Raw genomic sequence first — 22,267 nt, 5'->3', positions numbered from 1 at the left:
TGCTGGTTGAGCACACCCCCGTGCTGCACCCTGTCATATGAGATAGAACTTTAACAACTCTCGACAGGTTTATTTACCTCTTGTGCCTTTGGACAGCTGTCTGCCTGAGTCATGAACCAGTAGGAAATATTTTTAAAAGTCTCAAATAAATGTAAATGAATATTCTGTTAGTTATAAAATTCCCAATAGTCACAGCAACTATCAACCCAGTATTTAAAAGTTAAAAAGGTAATTTAGAATTTAAAGGTATTGTGTTTGAGTGTATATTGATATTGATAATGACAACAGGGTGATATATACCACAAATCTCTCTTTAAGGCACTGAAATGTTCCAAGGACTGTGTGCTGTGTACCAAACAGGATGGCAGGAGACTTGGTGACCTGAAGCAGCATTAGAAAGTCAGCCTCTGTCATAAACCCCCAAATCCATGTCTTTCCTCATCAGCATATCTCGCCATAGTTACAGTACCTTCCTAGTCCCTCTGACAAAGGTGGTTACAACACAACACACAGCAACGTGGAGGTGTTTCCTTGGACTGAGGGTATCTGTGTGCTCTCCACCGCTATTCCTCTCCTCTCCTCCCCCTTCCTCTCCTCTCCTCTCCTCTCCTCTCCTCTCCTCTCCTCTCCTCTCCTCTCCTCTCCTCTCCTCTCCTCTCCTCTCCTCTCCTCTCCTCCCCCTTCCTCTCCTCTCCTCTCCTCTCCTCCCCCCTTCCTCTCTCCTCTCTTCCTTGCCCCTTTAACTTAATCCTGATGTTCTACTTCTAAGGCTTAGGGACCCCCCTCATTCTCAAGGAGTAAGGCCTATCAGGGCTTTGGGTGAAAGGAGAAGTGGGACATACCTTGGGTGAACTGCGTGACACTGTGGTTTCCTTGGCCCAGGTTGAGAAGGTAGCCATGTTGGGGGGCTTCTGTCACAATGAACCTGAGAGAAAAACGCAGGCTGTCTCTGTCTTCCACTTTGAGTATTTTGCTTGTGATCATGAACCCTAAATGGCCAGTGGCCAGGGTACGAAGTGTAGAAGCTCCTTTGTTCACCACAATTTGGGGGACACTGTTGTCAACAGGTAACACCTGGATTTTCATCACTTGAGGTCTCCTGGTTTCAAACACTGTATCAGGAAAAACATAGAAGTCCGAGTGGGTGCCGTCAGTCACGGTGAAGGAGAAGCTGTCTTCCGTTGATTCTGTGCCATCGTGTTTGTAGCTGATTAAGTTTTCATTCAAGTCTTGCTTGGTGAAAACCATGACAGATCTGGTATTGTTGAAGAGGAGGTGACCATGAACAGGGACCTGGGTGACAATGAATTTTAGGAGCCTGTCAGGGGTATCTCTGTCCTCTACAGTGAGTTCAAAGGGAGTTATCAGTTTACTTTCACTTTCACTGACCACCAGGTTGTGGATGGTGACCACTGGCTTTTTGTTGTCTACGTCACTGATTGAGATCCGGAAAGTTCGGAAGACAGGGTTCCGCCCATCGGTGACTTGAAACTCAAAGCTGTCCATTTTGACCTCATCCTCAGCCGTGTGTATGTAGTAGATTTTGTTACCAGCCAGCTGGAGCTGAGTGAACGAAGTGATGGACAGTCCCCTTCGATCCGTGCACTCCAAGTGACCTCTCATAGGAGCCCTGGTAATGGTGAAAACTAAGTTCTCATCAGGACTGTTCAAGTCACTTGTGCTCAGCAGATCTGTAGTCAGAGTGACTTTGCCACCTTCTTTCAAGGACACGCCCTTACTTACTACATCAGGGAAGACAATGTCAACACTTCCAATAGTCACGTAAAAGTAGCGGTCTATAAGAGCATTTGTTCCATCTGTCACGTCGAATTTAATCAGGTCTCGAATGCCTTCTTGCCCAAAGTGGACATACTGAATCAAGTTCCTGTCCACTTCGTCCTGGGTAAAATTCATGCCTAAAGTGATATTTTCAAAGACACCTAGAGGTTTTTGTCTCTGTAACAAGCCATGCCCTGGTCCATAACGGATAATATAAACCAGTGATTTGTCATCAGAGTCTAGGTCAGTTGCCATTAGGACTTTGTTGTTGATAACTTTGGTTTCCCCAATTTCTATTTCTAGCCCATTATTGATGGTCATTCTGGGCGTCTCGTCATCAACAGGGATGACCACAATGAGGACCATCTTCTCCACAGAGTGCTTGCCATCTGTCAGCTTAATCACAAAACTGTCCTCTTGTGTCTCAGAGTCATCGTGCTCATAAATAATGCTGGAACTCTCTATAATCTGGTCCAGGGTGAAGCTTTCAACCAACACTGTACCATTGATTAACTGGTTCATGACATGACCGTGAGTTGGAAACCGGGTAATGGTAAACGTTAGATCATCGCGGGGAATATCCGCATCAGCCGCGTTGAGGATGAGTCTGTTGACCACCAGACTCATGCCTTCCATCACCATGAATTCCCTCATGAACATTTCTGGCTGCTCGTCATTGGTAGGAATGATAACAATGGGGAAAATCTGTCTCTCAGAGAAGTTAATACCATCAGAACAACGGAATATAAAGCGGTCTTCGACAGGCTCCACTCCTCTGTGGACACTCTGGACATAGTTAATGTGTCCTTGCCTGAGATCCTTCAGCGTGAAGGCACTTATGGCAACCCCGGCTCTTGATTTCTCTGAGCCTGGTGCTGGAGAAATGTTCTCTACATAGCCTGAGGTTGGCTGAATGACTATTGTGCACAAGAGGTCATCCTTCAGGGAGTCCATGTCCTCAGCACTTAGGTGGGTCAGGCTTATCACACTCTTGTCACCTTCCAGCACTACAAACTGTTCACCGAGAGAAATCTCAGGGGCTTGGCTGTCCACAGGGAGGATGGTCACCCACACAGTGACGCCTTGAACAATGCTGCTACCGATTCTCCATTCTTGAGACATAGCTGATAGACTCAGGTTAAAAGAGTCAGCTTTGGGCAACAGGCCAATCTCACCACTGGTGTGAGCGTAGACAACAGAGCCCTCCAGGATGTCCCTCTGGGTGAACTGCTCAGCTGGAGCTCCGTTGACTAGGATTTCCCCATAGAAGGGCGGACCTTCCAATAGGAAAGTCAGCATCAAATCATCGGTATCCTGATAGGCCCCCTTAATGATATTGGCGGTAACTTCGGTAGCCCCATTCTCTAAGACGTCTAGATAGGACTCCAGAGTACCAGCAGGAAGGACTGACATAGGACCTTCACGGTCCCCTGGCCGAACGTTCACTCTGAGAGTAATTGGTACCACATGGTGTCTGTCGCTGACCTCCAGGGAGCAGCTGTCAGTCAAAGACTCATCCCCGCTATTCCAGTAGGAAATTCTGCCATGCTTTATGTCCTCCAAGTGGAAGTGTCCTCCTACATGCAGTGGCTGTCCAGATATTTGCATGTGGCCATGTTTGGGGGCCTGTGTGAGAGTGAACGAGATGTGGGCCACATCTGTGTCAACATCACTCACATGCAGCTCCGTCTCACGCAGGATGTGGTGTCCCTTTTCCTCAACGGTGAAGCCAGTGTTGACAATCTCGGGGGGCTGGTTATCCACAGGCTGCAGGTAAAGGGTGAAGGTGCCAGGAGCCACATTCCCAGCTCGGTCCTCTACTTGGAACTGGAACTGAGCCACTCGGGCTGCGACTCCTAGCTCCTGCCCTGGGGGCCTGTAAGCAATTTTATGATGATTGACCTGAGCTTGGGTAAAATGGCTCACCACCACTGAGGGATTATCAGTGAAGACCAAAGTGCCCAGTGGAGCCGGCAAGTGGTTCTCATCTGTGTCCGTGGGAGGCTGGGTTACTGTGTACTGTAACTCTCGGTCATCTGTGTCCAGGTCAGTGTAGTGCAGCCACCTTTTCCTCAGTGGTGTGAGCTGGGATTCCTGTACCACCATCCGAAGGGGACAGCCACTGCCCAGTTCTGGAGGGAGACGGTCCACAGGATGAATGCGTATTACAAACTTCTGGATCCCAGACTGGTTAGGGGGGTCATGATTGTCTTGGACTCTAAACATGAACTGGTCCATCACTGGCCCAGGGCTGTGGGGCCCAGAGTGCCTATAGAAGAGCTTCCCCTCTGTTATATCCTGTTGCCGCCACTCTGTCACCGTTCGCTCATAAAATGACCCTTGCTTCTGCCACAGACCCTGCTCTTCCTGGGGGACATGCCTTTGGCGGAGAAGCAGGTGCCCCAAGTTTGAGAAGGGTGGCACCAGGACAAAAACCAGCTGAGAGTCATCTGAATCTATATCGGTTGCACTCAGAGTCAAGGGTGGGATGGGCACAGTTTCACCCTCAGCCACTGTCAGCCCAGTGTTGGCGTTCAGGACGGGTGGCTGGTCATCCACAGGCACTAAAGTGATAGGGAACAGGAACTGGACCTGGTGCCTGCCTCCTCCATCGGACATGCGCAGCACCAAGTTGTCACTCAGTGAACCGTCTCTGTCATCATGCTGGTACACAACCTGGCCAGCCGCCAGCTCCGCCACTGTGAAGGTCTTGGGAGCAGAGTCACGACTGGGAGAACCCAGAATAACAAGGTGGCCATGACGGAGCCCAGCCACCACCTCCAGCCTCACAGCTTCTAGGTCATCTTCATCACTGATGACCAAGTTCTGGGGTCCACTGCCTACGGGACCCGTGAGCGGCCGATATTGACCCTCATAGAGAATAAGGCCAGTGTTTCGTGTGACCACGGGAGCCAGTGTGTTCATGGGTTTCACCACCACCATGAAGGCGAAAGGGTCTGAGGCTGCTCCTTCAGGGTCCACTATCTCCAGCTCTAGTTCAAACAAACGTTCCTGATCCGAGTCTTCAGAGGGAGGCTGGTAGGCAATCTTCAGCAGGCGCAAATCCCGCTGTGTAAAGGAGGAGAGAGGCAGGCTTCTGTCATCAGTGCTCACCAGGTAGCCCTGCCCAGGCTGGAAGGCAGAGGTGAGGTTGAAAATCAAAAGGTCTGGGTCGGATTCAGCATCCTCGGCTGCTAGCATGTCTGGAGTGAGAGCAGTCAGTACAAACTGGTCCACCTCCATCATCATCATGGCCACGAAACTGGGCTTGGGTGCAGTGTTCTCCGCTCCTCCCCGGATCCTCACAAGCACCTGGAAGTGCTCGCGTTTTAAAGCGGGGCTGCCCTCTGGAGCCCCTCGCGAATGTAGCTCGACCACCATAGGCAGCCAGTCCCTGTTAGGCGAGCGGCTGGGGGCTGTGTGGCGGTAGCGGACTCCCAGCTCCTGGAATGTTTTGCAGTCCATCAAAAGGGTCTCAGAGGTCCCTCTGTCTCCGGCCCCTCCCTGGACCTGTGGGTAGTGAAGGAGTTCTCCGTACCGAGGCAAAGCGCTCAGACCTGACAAGATGCCCACGCGGCACTCCTCGGTCTCAGGCTGGTAGGCGAACTCTAAGCTCCGAGCATCCAAGGCATTGCTGGTCCCTAGCAGTTCTTCCACGACCAGAGGTAAATTCCGAGTCACAATCTCCAGCTGGGTGAAGACCACTTCCACCTCTAGTGCCAGTGGCAGGACTATCGCCCCTCCTGGAGCATCGTAGCGCAGCTGCAGGCGGACGCGGTCGCGGGAAGGGCTGCGAGCACCCAGGTGCGAGTAGCGCACTTCACCCGGGCCATAGTCGCACGCAAAACGCTTGGGACTCAAGTGGCCCGGCCGCTGGGCCAGCGCGTCGTTGTCTAACACGGTCACTGTGCAGCGGTCTCCTGGCTGCACCTGCAGCACCAAGTCACGCAACGGATCCAGCCAGACTTCGCGACCGAAGGGCACACGGAGCCCGCGGTTTGCCACCACTATAGCTTCCTCTGTAGGGACTCCCGAAGTCCCGGAGAGACCCAGGGACTGAAGTGCGGCACCGGGGCCAGCAGCTTGTGTGGAGACGCGGCTTACCAGTGACAGGAGCAGCAGCAGCAGCCTAGGCGACTGTGCGAGTATCGGCTGGAAGCTGGAGAACTTGGCTGTCCTGCGCGCACGGCTGGCCATTCCGGGAGCCCTTGTGGTATGCAGGCTGCCGGCCTTAGAGTTCCGACAGTTCACCCGGCGGGTATGCAAAGCTAGACTTTGCAGGCTCCTCGAGAGCCCGGTGGGAAGGGCCGGGAACTCGGCGCGGTGCCTGCGGGGCCCTCCCAGTGGCAGGGCTGAACCAGGAGGATGGCCAAATGCACCGCACGGTCCCTCCTTGGAGCCGCAATCCAAAGTACTAAACACTGCCAGCGCGTCCGGGGCGTGTAGCCGGCAGGAGAGTTCCTACGTCCCAGGTCCCAGGACCTTTGAGTCCTTTGAGGGAAATCTCTCCCTTTGCACCCCTAACTCCAATTCTCTCAGGGGACCAATCGCTGGTCGCTGGAGGAGGCCCTGAGTCCAGGGTTGGGTACTGACTGCTGTCAATCAGCTCCCAGGCGGGGAAACTGCGCAGAGCTGCTCTGAGAGAGGTGCAACAGGTTGGTTGGAATGGAGGGGCGCCCTGAGCTTGCTTGTCCGGACCTGGGGCTGCGGCTCAACCACCAGCCTGCGCGGCTCTTGCGGACTCAAGTCTTCAGGTCTAAAGATTAGTGCATCTATTAATGCATCTCAGTCCCGTTCCTTGGTCATTGAAATCTCTCCCGGGATGGCCACCTCTTGTCGAAACTTCCAAAGCCAGGGTGGGAGTGAAGAACAAAGTTGAACACCTTGTTGTTGAGTTTGAAAAGGAACCCAGAGCAGTTTGGCAAGGCACTGGAGATTTTCAAACAGACAGGGGATTAAAAGACAGACCTACCTAGCTAGAGCAGGTTGCAATACCCATCACCGTCACCACCACAAGCCCCCACTCCCGCCCCCACTCCCACCACCACCCAAGCCCTTGCTGATTTTCCCGTTCTTTATGAAAGGGACACTGTCCGGCGGATTGGTGGCGGCGGTTGTTGTTTTTTAAATCAAGCCCCTCCTTTGCAATCAAAGTTCACAGAGTTAAAGTGAAAAGAAGCATTTGGTGTGTGTGAGAAATGCAGTCTGATCAGAATCGCCAGTCTCCCACCAGAGAAGTTCCAGAGAATGTAGCCCCAGGCTTTTCTAAACTACCCCTAGCTGGAGAGCTGTCACTGCAGACGCTCAGTTCACCTCGCAGAATTTAGACGAAGGAAAAGCTAAACCCAGTTGTCAGCAGCACAGCTTTTTTTTTTTTTTTTTCGTTTTTCTTTTTCCACGCCGAGAGAATTGATAAATACCCGGAGGGCAAAGAAGAGTTTAGATAAACCTCTTTTCAGCTAGATCAGATTGAAACCCCAGCCTGGGCGCTTCCTGCCCCCTTGTGTCGGTTGGTCAGGTTTCCTCAGTATGCAGATTCTTCTCCCTGCGCTGCACCCAAACCCCCTCACAATCAAAACCCAGTCGTTTTCAATGGGGTTCTGGGCAGTCTTGCTTATCACGTCGAAATATTTTCCCCAGTAATATAAAAGGGACAATGAAAGAAGGACCTGAAATAATACCCATTTCTCTTCAATAAAACACCGAATTTGGGAAACAGGATGTGTTGAGAGTCCTTGTAAATTTCAGTCTAAGTGAGAGTGGTAAGATTTAAGTGTGACGAGTTTTAAGGAAGAAATGAAGAATCACTTTAAACCTTCCTGCAGCCAGCCTACCAGCCTCTACCTCAGGAGTCTGACTCATGTCTGATGTAGTCACACGTGTTTCAGGCCAAAGCCCTCATTTCATTGCTAGATTTTGCTGTTAAATGTCTGATTCTATTCTAAGAAACTCACTGGCCTCTGAGGATGAGATGTGAAAGGTTCTAAAAGTCTTTTGAGAAAAAAAAAAGTGAGGCATTTATGCAAACAAACTGGTGGTATTTAGTTAGTAGAAGCTCCTCCGGGTTCTGTGCTTTGTACTGTCTTCAACTCCTACTACACTTCCCAGTTTATGACAAAAATAGAAAGGACACAGCCAGTACTTGAAACACATGAGAAAATTCCCATCCAGCTCCTGGCCAGTTTCCAATTATCTTTGATGTAATAATTTTATGATTTATCACATTGATTTATGGAACTCAAATGGCCAAGACATGAGAATATTCCAGTTTCTGTTTGCAAGTATGTAAGAAGATGTCAAGTGCAGTAGATGGTCAGTTTCAGAATAAAGGTCTTTCTGTACCATGTTCTAAGTCCTACTTAGTGAAAGAGAAGTCAAATGGATGCCAAGTGTCCTTACTCTCTCTCTCTCTCTCTCTCTCTCTGTGTGTGTGTGTGTGTGTGTGTGTGTGTGTGGCCTGACTGAAAGCCACAGCCTGACCTCTGATGGTTCCCAGTGACTCCAGGCTTTTTCCTTTCTTCCTTTTAAAGTCCAACAATGTTTGATTTGCCAGCAGTGATAAGATCAGTATTTGAAGTATGGTCAGATGCCTGAAGGGTAGTGTTCAATATTTTGTTTTGTGCTAAGAAAATACAGGCTCGAGTTTATTTTTAAGTGACCTAAGGAAATCAATAAACTGGACTTTTTGGTGACTTAAATTTTAGCCTTTCTTAACTGAAGTAATGGAATAATTCTTTAGAAACATTTTTTTTTAATTAAAAATCTTAGTTTACTTTTTTAATCAGACAGCTAGCAATACAGAGTTGCTTAAATATTTTATATGGATGATCATTGCCGAAAATGGTAATATATTACATTTTTGTCAGAGAGTTTTGAATAGCAATTCAACATTAAAAGAGCTCTGCTTAAGTTAGCAGGGAAATGTCATTTTAAGGAAAATGTTTTTTATCTTAAAAGTGATGAAATAAGTTAACAAATACTTTTTTTTTTTTTTAGATCTAGGTTTAATTCTTTAGCTCTTATTTCCAAATCCAAACAAAATATTCCTTAGGATGCATTTTTTTTCACATCTTAGAAAATTCACACAAAAACTCTCTTCAAAACAACAAACTTAAGTTTAGTGACTGCTGAAACCTGAAAGATTTCCGGCCTAAGGTCAAGCATCAAAGAGCGGATTTCCTGAAGTAAAGGAGGTATTTAAGATGAAGGCAAGATAGTCAGCTGGAAATGTAAAGCCAGGCTGCAGCTAAGGGAGCAGCAGATTACATCGGAATATTTTACTTTTCATTATGGAGTTTGCTTCACTCTTCTTGCGTCTTCTATTGAATCCTGAGACTCTAATAGTCTCAGAGGCACTTCAGAAATTTTTACATCCCTCCTTAAGGATCCATGATTGACTGGCTTCAGGTTCCTTGCCTCCAAAGCCCAAACCTGCAAATGCGTATGTCCTTTATGCAAAATGAGTACAGTGTTTGTATATAATCTATGCACAACCTTCCCTATATTTAAATCACCTTCCATATATTTTAAATTCGTGGTACCAAAGATGATATAAATGTATAGACAGATGTGCTGGGGTTTTTTGTTTGTTTGTTTTTATTTTTGTTTTTTGTTTTTTGTTTTTTCGAGACAGGGTTCTCTGTATAGCCCTGGCTGTCCTGGAACTCACTTTGTAGACCAGGCTGGCCTCGAACTCAGAAATCCGCCTGTCTCTGCCTCCCAAGTGCTGGGATTAAAGGCGTGTGCTGCCACCACCGCCCTTCTAAGATGTGCTGTTTTGTTCAGAGAACAAACACATTGGGGGACCCATTTGTACACACGCTCAGCCCAGATTCAAAGACTTTCCGAGTATCTTCAGCCAGTGGCTTGTTGAATGGATGGCGATGGAAGTCCTGGATACAAGGGGCTGCCTGGGCCTGAGACAAATGTGCAAAGCACTCACTAGTTCTCAACAGAGTTTTACTTTTAGCAGCTTCAAAACCTTGGTTTTCCTACAAAGATAAAAACTGGTTTGTTTCAGAGAGAAGCAGAAAGGGAGAGCAAACAGGACTGGCCTGGTTTATCTGGGGGCTCCTTCCCTCTAGCTAAGGGAGCTGCGGCCATTGGTCTTCTGTTTCCCAACCTAAGTCTCAGATGTAAAACAAAGAACTCTACCCTTAAAGTTAAATCCATTTTCTATTCTGAGTCTGCAGATTTATAAATGACCTGCTATTTTGTACCCATTCCTAATTTTTAAATTTGTAACTTAATTTTCTGTGCTTGAGTGTTTGATGTGCGTGAAGGTCTACGTAGCATATATGTGCCGTATGCCCAAGGTGGTCAGATTCCATGGAACTGGAATTAAAGACACTTGTGAGCCTCTGTGTGCACTTGGAATCAGGTTACTGTTGTGAAAGGGTTTGCATGTTGCTCATCCTTTGCTTACATTAAGATTCTTTCCCAGATACTCATGAACTTATAGTGTCTACACTTCCTGCTTTACCAAGTTTTTACATTAAAATAACCCAGTCAGATTTCACAACATCGTTGTAAGGTAGCCAAAGAGATTTTTCAGTTTTCTTATCAACAACCAGCAGGAACTGGCTTTGGCAGAATTAGGAAGTATGCTTTAGATATTGACTCATTCCCAAAATTCACCCATAATTTTAGGAAGAAGACACATAACCAAAAGCCAAGAAAAATAGTAGCAAGATGCTATCTGAGGTGAATATGATAGCCACTGCTGGCACTGGTCCTTATAGGTGACAATATCTGGCTTCAGGGTGAATCAGCCACACTGAAGCTGCTGTACCTTCTGTCTGGGGATTTGGGACATTCCCACTAACCAAACTGGTTGCTCCGTTCCTGCCCCTGCAAATGCAAAGGTCTAGGCATAACTGGATAGCCCAAGCTTAGATCCTAAGCCACACAGGAATAGGGAAGTGGGTCTCTGGTCTCTTTGGTTTCCTGATGCTGAATAACTTTCTTTAGCACACAGTCTGCTGTGCCATCATGAGGATTTCTTAAGTAGTGGACAGAGGCTGTCATTTAGAGAAGCCAAACAGGGTCCTGCTTGTTGTAACAGGGTGGATATCAATTACATGGTTTTATATTTTGTATCTGAGAAAATTGGCCTAGGATGCAGTGATTTTTTTTCTTCAGGTTTGCATAATTATTGTCAAAAATTAAAATTAAATAAACTAGGTTAAATGGAAGTAAGTAAAATTAATTAGTACTGAAATCATCTAATTACACTCGAATTTCCTTATCTGAAATGCCTGGGACTAGAAGTGTTTTAGTAGCAAAAGCATACAATGAGGGATGCTGGGGATGGGGTATACACAGAGAACAAAATTCATTTATGCACTGTATTAGTCAGGGTTCTCTAGAGTCACAGAACTTATGGATAGTCTCTATATAGTAAAAGAATTTATTGATGACTTACAGTCGGCAGCCCAATTCCCAACAATGGTTCAGTTGCAGCTGTGAATGGAAGTCCAAGGATCTAGCAGTTACTCAGTCTCACACGGCAAGCAGGCGAAGGAGCAAGAGCTAGACTCCCTTCTTCCAATGTCCTTATATTGTCTCCAGCAGAAGGTGTAGCCCAGATTAAAGGTGTGTTCCACCACCTTTACCTTCTGTAAAGATAAAAGGTGTAGCCCAGATTAAATCTCCTTAAACTCGGAGATTTAATCTTCTGGAATCCATAGCCACTATGGCTCAAGATCTCCATACCAAGATCCAGATAAGTATCTCCAAGCCTCCAGATAAGGGTCACTGGTGAGCCTTCCAATTCTGGATTGTAGTTCATTCCAAATAAGTCAAGTTGACAACCAGGAATAGCCACTACATGCACTGTGTACATCTTATATATAAACTGGAAGTAATTTTAGTGTACCAGCATTTTAATGGTTATCTATTACCTAAGGTTAGGTGTCGAATTTTCTTTTATTTTAAATTACATTTTATTTTTGTACATATTCACTTTACATCCTCATCACTGATCCCCTTCCCATCACCCCCTCCCACAATCCTTCCCCTATCCTCCTTTCCCTCTGAGTGGGTGGGATACTCTTCCCTGGGTATCTCCCTCACCCTGGCACATCAAGTCTCTGTAGAGCTAGGCACTTCCTCTCCCATTGAGGCCAGCTAGAAGAACGTATCCCAGGTTAGGTGTAGAATTTTCTGCATGTGACATTTTTTCAGAGTTTACAAATATTTGGCATTTTGGAGCATTCTATATTTGAAGGTTTTAGACATGTTTTAGATCCCTGTCTACTGTCTTATCTCTGGCATGGTCTTTCTTTCATCTCAACCATACCCACTCATTTTTCTACTTTCAGATGCATTTGTCCGAGCCTACTTTAAGAAGGGCTCAACCTCCCTTCTAGCCCACCACCCACCAGAGGTAGTAGAAAAGAAAGTGGACGTGTTTAGAAATAGGTCTTTGGGGGTGATTCCAATCTTTGTTGTTCTAGGTCCAGCTTACTAGCAAACAGCAAACCTGAATCAGCAGCTTCAGTCCAGTCTACTCAGGCAGACACCACACATGGATCAGCAAGAGCAGTACAATCCAGAAGAAACCCCAAGGCTTGACAGTTGGCCCGAAGTAGCAGCAGGAAGTCACAAGAATCTCAGGAGAAGTTCTTTCTCTATGAAGTCACCACAAGCAAAGCTCAGCAACACAGTGTAAGGCAAACCAACACACATGTGTGTTGTCATTGAAAACTAGCAAGACAGAGCAAAGGGAACCAATGCTCAAGCTCCCATTGTCTGTGGGGTCATAGTTATATACTTTTTAAACATCATGAGTCACTTCATGTGTTTGCTATAGCAAAACATCCTTTCACCTGTGTCTGCCTCAGCAAAACATTCTTTCATGTGTCTGCCTTAGCAAAACATCCTTTCACTTGTGTGCCCCAGAAAAACATCATTATAACCCAACTGAGTCTCCAAAGGAACCGGAAATTTCCACTTTACTCCACCTTGAGACTTCAGTATATCTTACTGCATCTGTAATAGATTGTCCCTGGACTTGCCACGTGGAAATCAGTCTCATAACTGAACAGCTCTCACTTTGACAATGCCCATGCGTCTGTGAAGCCCCCAGCTGCCTCCCTGAGAGTTCAATCTCTAGCATAAAACAGATTCTCTAGACTCCTTCTTCCACGTGACAGCTTGTCAGGTGCGTCTTCAGCAGTCCCTTCCTTACTTCATTATCTTTTGACCAGACTGACTATCTCTGCTTCTCTCAACTGCCCCTTGAGGCATGTCTTGGAACCCTTGCCGCTGTGTTCTGTCTGGAGAGTCCCTGAGCAGATGAGCGGGGGATTTGAAACAGGATTGTGTTTGCACAGTGATGGGGGTTCTTGTGTACTAGACACCTGTTTGCTTCCTCACCATGCTCCCATCCTTTGTGGTTCAAAGATAGATCAGAGGGAAATAGAGTTCACTGTTAACTGATTTGCGGTGCGAGAGGTGAACTGAAAGACAGAAAGAGTGTTGTTCCCACCTCCCCCTCTTAAATCATCAGTGGTTAACAGAAGAGACACAAGATTTTTAAAAAAGGTATAAAACCATGAGAAAAAGTCGAAATTATGGACAGTGCAAACCATTACCAGTTTTATTCAAATATTTTTGTTAGCTGCCTTTTTTATTTTTTTGAAATAATAGTTACAATTTCAAAATTCTATCCTAGTATCTAAACCTCTAAGATGGGTACTATATAAATAAAGACACTTATGACATATATTATATAAAGACACTTATGACATATATTATATAAAGACACTTATGACACTTTTATATAAATAAAGACACTTATGACATATATTATATAAATAAAGACACTTATGACATATATTATATAAATAAAGACACTTATGACATATATTATTGGTGAAAGAAAAAAGCACAAAGAAATGTCTCTGAAAAATGGAAATATATGAAATTCAATTATATGGACTCCTTGGTATATGCATAAAATGATAAATATGTCAAGTAGTCTAGAAACTTTTTACTAGTATATGATAGTTGCTGCAGTGTAAGACATAAACACATTTTGTGCAAAAATAATGATTATTGGAGATACTGATAGGATTGTGAATTTAATTGTTCATTCTTGAAATTAAGTAGAAGAAATAACTGGAGAATGAAGGAATTCTAGCTAGCCCAAGAGTGGCAAATATGGCTCTGGCAGGCCTTGCCTTTCTCCCATTCCCTCTGCCTTGCTAAAAACAATAGATTACATTCCTAAAACCAAACACCAAGGTCTGTTCCTTTATATGGCCACTTGCTCCTCCTGAGGCTGACCACCAAGGTCCAGCTATCAAACTATTGAAGTCCATCAATCAAAAGCCCCCTTTGGCTCACCTAATTAACATGCCCAATTAAAATTAAACACCTCATTCTAGCACGAGGTTTTCCCTTTACCTTTATAAACTGTCATTTGCCTTTAGGCCATACCTGTCTTCTCTCTCTCTCTATCCAGAGGCAGTCCTTTGTCCCCGCTCTGGGACAAATATCTTTTTCCTTCTCCCTTGTTCCCTTCCCCTTCTCCCTCATGCTCTATCTTTTGTCTTTTTATTTTATTCCCATCTGCCTGGGGCAAATAAATCTCCTTTGTGCTGAGAACATAGCTTTGGGGTGTCCTGGACCATGCCAATCTTTACAGAGAATGATATTTATTTTGGCTCAGGGTGTTGAACCATTTAGCTACATTGATTTTTGAGCCTGTCAGTGCTAATGAAGAATGTCGTGTGGCAGGGATGTTCTATGGAACCTTAAACCTGTCACCTTGTACGTGGGAAATGAAAATGAAGAGGGGATGAAATGCCAATATTTCCTCAAGGAGCAGAGAAGAACTTCAAGGTCCTGTCTCCTGATATTCACCACACCTCCGCAGCACCACAGGCAGATCAAGTCACACACACCGGCTTCGAGGGACCCACTCAAAACAATGTAGGAGATGGTACTTCTACCTCTCCAGTTGCCACACCTATTGGGTTTATATTAAAACCTTTTAAAGTTGTAAGGCTGGTTTAGTTTGCCTCAAAACCATTATCAAAGTCATTTGAAGGATGTGCCGAGGCTCTATTCTTGAAGTAAATGTGTACAATAATTCAAATTGTTTAAGCAGATGCTTACCAATGTTTGTACCTACAGAGAGTGTCGGGGTACAGCATGTCCCATAATTATGAGCCTTTGTGTCATGACAAGAGTGGATTAGCATCATTGGAGTGTTAACATGGCAGGCATTTGCTTTTGAAATAACGTCAATATGCATGTTTATTTACTTAATGAGTACATTTAATATATGAACGAAGGCCACTCTACTCTTATGCTATCTGCTTGAAATGAATAAGGAATGTGGTAAGGCCAGTCAGGCCTATGAGGCTAGTCTTTTTCTAGAAAGTGATGTGTTTGACTGGAAGCAGTATACAATGCCATGACAGTGACGAAGGTCCTCGGGGGTCAACAGGTGTGGGTTTCTACACAAGCACAATGTACAGAGGAAACAAGGGTCTGGGGAGAGGTTCTGAGGCCCACTTAGCACATCTGTAAACCAAGCTTCATCTGAGCTTCCCCTAGTCTGTCAACCAGTCATTGACAACTACCCAAGAGACCGATTTTGCAGTCTAAGAGAGAAGGCAGTGCTCCAAGAGTGGGGACCATGCATTGGCCCCTCCCTCATGTAACTTTTGAGTGTCTTCTTAAATAAAAATGCCAATTTTATAATTAAAAAATCTGCTTGTTTGACTTTAAATGACTAAATATCTCATAATACTTCTAAACATCGTGCTTACACAGTAACTACTATTCCTGAAGATTCATGAGACTTGGACATGGAGTCGTTGATAAATTGAGTGTCATTCCATTGGTAAAGACTGATTTTCCTTTTCCCAGCAGGTGTAAATGACAGGGTTGTTGTTAACCTTTATCCCAGTAGCTAGGTTTACATTCATTCATTCATTCATTCATTCATTCACTCTTTTCACCCCTTATTTAGTTTTTTACTCATAATCATAAACTTAACTCAGCAATCCAGCTAGACTTGGAGGGGACTGAGAAAAATATGGATCCCAAAGAACTTCAGTGAAAGCAGAGATGACAGGGCATTGCGAGCAGATGAGGTTGGGGGGGCACCCTCCTGAACTACAGAAGGACTGATCTTGTGGGTTAGAGCCTTGAAAGTCAAAAGAATTAGATCAGTCCACAATCGGAAATGGTAATCTTCTTGATGAACTTGCCATTCCTGGACTCAAAACACTTCCACGGTACCCATGCCCTCTTACACGTCCTGAAGACCACATGCTTGCCATCCAGACGCTCAGCCTTGGCGGTGCAGATAAAAACCTGTGAACCATTCAAGTTTGTTCCAGCATTTACCACAGACAAGATGGCAAGGCCTGCATACTTCAGGATAAAGTTTTCATCCTTAGATCTCCCACCATAGATAGAGCTGCTGCCAGTCTGATTGTGGCATGGTAGGTCACCAGCCTGGCACAGGAATCCTGGCCTAATTCTTTGATAGGAAGTATCTGTATGTCCAGATCCTTTCTCTCCAGTGCTCAGAGAACAAAAGATTTCTGTTGTCTTTGGAACTTTGTCTGTAGACAGCTAGAAGGAGACACAGCCCAAGGGCTTCCATCATAGCACTATCAAAAAAGTGCAGTGAGGTTCAGCATGATAGCAGCAAGCAGCAACCGGGGGCAGTGGCATCTGCAAAGCCTCATTAACTTATTTTAAATTGAAAGGATAATATATAATGAGATAAAGCAAAAACTGTCACTTCGAAGTTAGATGAGAAGGACCAACAGAAGGAAAAAAGAGCCCAAGATGGGGCACAAGGATCAGAGACCTGCTTCTTCCTGTGCTCAGAAATCCTATAAAAACACTAACCTGGAAGCCACAATGTGAACATAGAGGCCCTGGTGCAGATGGGGCAGCGAGCACTGCCTCAGTCTCTGTGAGCCAATCTGAGCTTTGCTCAGTGGATTTAGAGGACTTTTTTTCTTTTCTGTCTTTTTTTTTTTTTTTTGACAAGTATTATTTGATTTTGCCATAGGTCTCTGGAACATCTAGTCTCAAGTTCTAGGTCACCCCAAGCAGTGTCAAGTATGGCTTCCACCACCTGGAGTGGGCCTGAAGTCAAATCAGACCTTGGTTGGTCACTCCCACAGGCTTTGTGCCACCAATGCCCCCGCATAGCTTGCAGGCAGGACAGCACTGTAGATAAAGGCTTTGTGGCTGTGGCTTGAGGTTTAGCTTCTGATAGCATGCAGAGTACCTTCCTATAATAAATTTAAAATGAAAAAAATTTAAATAATCAAAAAAGTATAAAAACAATACCTTACCCTAAATCTTAATTTTCCCCAATTGTTGGTTTATTAAGTATACATTTATCTTGCAATATATATTTTTATTTTGGAGTTACTCATGTTTATGTGTGCGTGTGATTGTATGTGTGCACATGCAGTAGTAGGTGTGCAATGCCCATGGAGGCTCGAAGAGGACATTGGATCCCATGGAACTGGAGTTGCAGATGCTCATAGCTGCCGTGTGGTTGTTGGGAACCAAAACCAGGTCCTCTCAGCAGGTCCTTTGCTGGCTGAGCCATTTACTTCAAAATATTTATTTCCTTTCCTTAAAATTTACAGAGACTCGCTATAATACTTGATGACTGTAACAACAATAGTAACTCCCAAAAAAGCACATCCCTTTAAAACGTCCCTTTTTTAAAAAAATCTAAATTTGTGTGAGTTTGGAGTTTACAAACTGGCTGTTTTCTGTAATGTTTGCGGGATGTCAGTCATTCACACTGGCCTTTGTTCTGGAAGGAAATCTCACTTTTCCCTCCATTTTCCATTATGTTCCCCTTATAACTTCTGCCCAGGCAGATGGAGATCAATGTATAGCATTGAGAAAACCAGTAACTTCCTACATGGCTGGAACTCATGATTTAGCCTTAGACATGACGATTTAAACGTCACCCCTATACTTGAGGATTTATCTGTAAAATTGGATACATCATCCCAATAAGGTGATATGCTGAAGAGTTAGAGAGAAGTAAGAGAGCATGTGATCAATTAGAGAGAAGAGAGAGCAGTGTGTGGTTAAGACAGAGGTGTGTTGCTAGGTGAAGACTATGATTGCTCAGAAGTTAGAACTGGCGAGAAGGTAGTTAAAGTAGGAAGGAGGAATGAGGATGTGAGAGTCTTGAACTCAACAGAAAGATTAACTTGGACAACGAAAGGAAAACAGGAGCGCTTAAGGGCTAAGGGAACATAGGAGAGCTGACTCAGCTGTGGTTAAATCTGGATGTTGGCACTGGCCATGTAAGAGGAGGTACTTTTGTAGTATAAAGGAGAATATTGATAAATAGCTAGTATGTTCAGAGTTTTTAAAAAAAGAGTTTAAATGTAAATCAATGGTGGTCAGTAGAGATTCTTAAAGTCTTAAATGACAATGTTTTACAAAGATTGCTGTGGTGGTAAGCTCTCTGCAGGGTGAGCATCGTGCCCAGGAAGCCACTGTGAAGGGATGGATGGATAGGATCAATGGGTGAGAGAGGGCTACAGGAAGAAGGAGAACAGGGGAAGCTAGGATGTTTGGATAGAACGTGTTTCCAAAGCAAATAATCTGAATAATTGATTGTTGAGCTCCTAGCTCGTGCAAAGGACCATGTGAGACCTGGCAGCCAAGTGAGCCATGGCAGACTCAAGGGCAGCTTTCTAGCATCCAGCTCACACAGTGGAAAACTTGTCTCATCAGAACCAGAAGAGGAATTTGAGGCTCCAGAATGTGTTATCCATGGCCAAACAATAGAACTCAAGGTGACACAGGCCAGAGACCTCCCTCAAAGTTTTCCAAAGAAAACATTAATATAAGTGCACACACATCAGTGTCTAACATGCTGGGATAAAGGGAAGAGAGCTGTAATTTCATTATAGAAAAGACTGTTAAGTTTATTTCATTTTTAAATATAAAACTAGGAAGTACAAAGATATTTCTGTTGGGGCTGTAGGGAATAGTCATAATGTCTCAAATTTCAGGGACAACTTTTCCTCCTGGTCTTCTTACTATTATTTTAGACTTTGGCATAATGTAATTATTTTGCCTCTCACATTCTAGAAGTTAGCAGTGTTCCCTCCCTTTCAATGACATAGTTAAGCAAAAATTTTTTGGTGCATTTGTGCATATTCTTCTGAATTCCTCAAGATTCATGCGTGTTGGTATCTGTCTGGCCCAGTTTTTGAGAACAGCTTTACAGTGTGGGCAGATGGCATTCGAACAAAGACACAATTAAGCAAGCTGAGTCTTAACTCGGAAAGAACATATCCAGGGGCTTCTCTAGGTTTAGTCTGGAGACATACTTTTTTTGTTAATGTAGGCATATGATAGTAGAGGAAGGCTAACTTTTCTCTTTCAGCTGTGGTAGACTATTTGACTTTTGTGACTGAAAGTTTATTTCTTAGGACATGAACCTCACAGGCCTCATGATGTCATGTCCAAAGATGTGTTACTATGGACACATCAGAACAATGCCTAAGAGACAGGGTGTGCTCTGCTGGCTCCTGCAGGAAACGTATTGAAAAAAATACATTTACATAATAATATATGTATAATAATATAATATAATATAATACACTTCATATATACATCAAAGGTGAGTATCTATCATAGGTAATAGAAACAAACAGCTTGTAGAACATTATTTTAGTGCAGCTGTACTCTGATTTCATCTCTGAAAATACTTGGTTTGCTACAACTATAAATATCAACTATTTCATAAGCATTCTGGTGATATTAGATAGGGGAAAAAAGGTTATTAAAAGAACTAACTAATGACAGAGTGTTCTAAATACGGCTTCTTTCTTAGAATCTGTTACATGTATCTTGTACCGGAACACAAATAAACAAAAGCTACTATTAGAATATTCGAACTCCTTTGACCCCAGCATAACACAGTGTGTTTCCTTTTCTAATGCTACTGAAATGATATACTTGGTTTTATGAATATTAAAAAGATACTGTTTTCAACAGTGTTACTAGACATGGTGGAATGGCTTGGGTAAGTTTTAATAACGACCAATAAGACTAAGCAATCCAGTGGAGGAGGAATCAATACAACACTCCACTCTGTTGGATGGGATTTTGTATAAGGAACCCACAGGGTCTACAGTACATGTTTAATGCTGATCAGCGGGGCGTGAGGATCCAGAGCTGTGCTCGTGGCCTTCTTCAGGTTAGCCCATCTCACGGGCAGTGCTCAGAACTCGGGGACTTGACATGACAGAACCTGTCATGGTGCAGCTTTCCCTGGGAGGGTAGCATGGTTCCTGGGGTGGCTCATGGAGGCATAGAAGAGTGACCCATTCTCAAGGAAATGAGAAATGACATTTCCCTTTCTGGGCAGGCACTTCTACTATAGTTAGGAGCATTGCGTACTAAGGTTAAGTAATTTCTGTGTTATTAACTCTGTTGAGAATTTTATTAGGTTTTTCATCCATCCTTCCCCAGGAGCTCATGCGTATGAACTTTCAGGGATTCATGTGGATGGACTTTTGGGGGCTCGGGCGTATGAACTTTGCATCTGTCACTGGTTTTATTCAGGGATCCAGGAGCCCAGAGTTGACAGTCAGAACACTAACTCTTTCCAAACTATGTAATCAAAAGCAGAAGCCAAAGACTTAGACGTCAACCCGTGAACTCGAATGGAATAAGGCCTGGGAAACAGATAGACCCAGGAAGAGGCTTTCCGATTTGCTTCTTCTGACAAATCACAAAACCCACCCCCACGTTGTCTCGTTTTCCTCCAGTTCTCTTCTTTGCTTTCCCAAATGTTGGATGGGAAAACTCTTAAACCAGGGCTGACCAAGCCCATAACACTGCTCCCAAGCCATTAGATATACAAGCATATGCAAGCACATTCACTTGCCCTGTCACTCAGCTTCACTGCAGAGAGTGGAGAGTAAATAGAAATGAAAGGTACAGAAGCCATGTGGCAGCGACATGGGCTTTTGGACAGGAATCATCTCTCATTTTCTCTGCTGTGTTAGCTGGTGTCCCCATCTCACGTGAGGGCTTAGACACACCCCTGCTCTTCGTGTCTGCTGCCTTTCTCCCCACATGTCAGGACCTTCCTTCTGTGCCACCCAGTGGCTGACCCTGTGAGTTTATCTCTGATTCTCAAGCATTTAGAGATACAGACACTTTCTGGACTGCAGGCAAAATACCATTCGTAGACTTGTGTCATAATTCACTCCAACAGATATAGCACACCATCAAGTTTGAACATGCACGGGCATTATTGTCGATCCACGCTGCATGCCTCTGTTCTTCTTAGTCTTTGGAAAGCAATGCCGACAGTTCTAAAAGCAGATCCACTTTCTAGAAGGAGACTGTTCAGAGGTGCTGCACACTGTGTAAGGCACAGAATCTTCCTGTGGCCCAGCCGTGGGTTTGCAGGCAGGTGGGTTGGTTTTTCAATCTGGTACTTAAGGGCAGTCATCAGCAATCATCCTCTCTCTCTTTGGTGAACAGCTTTGAGTTTGTATTGATTAATCAGAATAAAGGCAAGCCGCACTCAAATCACACTGGACCTAGAAATGAAGTCCAACATTGGGGCCCTTGAAATCTAGGTCAAGACAAATGTTAATCAAGCAGACAGTGGATTTTAGCAGCGTTACAAAAGAGGCTCTGGACCCCCTCAGTAGCCAGTGCTTAGGATTTTCAGAGTCAGAAAACCTCCCAGTCCTTATAGCAAAGCAATGTAATGGTATGAGGGGATTTATACACACATGCAAAATGTTTCTGACACATAGGTTTCTGCATTTCATCAATGCAGTGTTGGGAGACCAAAGTTGTGGGGAAAGTGGAGACTCCACCACGGTCAGAGCAAGGTGATTTCTGTATAGGTGGTCAGAGCCAGGAGCAGCCATGGTTGGAGCTGCTGAACACTTCAATACTTCAGCAGAGAACCTGAAAAAGTCAGGGTAACCTAATGGAAAAATCCCAGGAGTAGACATGTAGCTGGGAAAATGTGAGCAGTTGAAGAACTGGGCAACTGAACCATGATGTTGTTTTCATCCATGAGAAAAGTCTGTGTTTACTTTGAATTTTTTACTTTGGGCTTTGGGGATAACACAGTACACATGGGGACATAGGGGTTTGACAGGAGGGTGGTATGCAGGGAAAGGGCCCACAACTGTTCAGGACTGCTTATTGAATTTTCATATAACATTCTCTTTGCTACTGTAGACTGGTGCCATAGGGCCAGCGGGCACATTTTAAGGTACGGCTCTGCAGAGGAGGTTATATTAAGATAGAAAAGAACTTTGCTATTCTATCTCAGCTTTGTAGTCTTGTCTAATTTCCAGCTTCTTCATAGCATTGATTTTTGTACATGGTTGTAAAAAATTAACTGAGCTAATGAGTGTGGTGCCTCATGTGGAATGATAGCTGTTCTTGAGTGTGGACCTGGGTCTCTGTATGAGTGTGCTCCTGT

At 44.6% G+C, this 22,267-nt stretch overlaps 1 protein-coding gene across 1 annotated transcript in view; it reads right to left on the bottom strand.

Moving 5' to 3' along the window:
• Positions 1-6,274, bottom strand: part of Frem2 (FRAS1 related extracellular matrix 2) — a 158,565-nt gene extending 152,291 nt beyond the window's left edge. The window contains exon 1 of the mRNA XM_021158004.3: positions 843-6,274. Coding sequence (XP_021013663.1) covers positions 843-5,976 — 5,134 coding nt within the window. The 5' untranslated portion in view covers positions 5,977-6,274. The remainder of the gene's footprint in view (positions 1-842) is intronic.
• Positions 6,275-22,267: the final 15,993 nt, after the last annotated feature.

The sequence above is a fragment of the Mus caroli genome, unplaced genomic scaffold (assembly GCF_978045245.1).
Source record: "Mus caroli unplaced genomic scaffold, Mus_caroli_1 scaffold_3, whole genome shotgun sequence".
In the NCBI taxonomy this organism is placed as follows: Eukaryota; Metazoa; Chordata; class Mammalia; order Rodentia; family Muridae; genus Mus; species Mus caroli.
The sequence above is the reverse complement of the archived record's forward strand: the minus strand, read 5'-3'. Positions and strand labels throughout refer to the sequence as shown.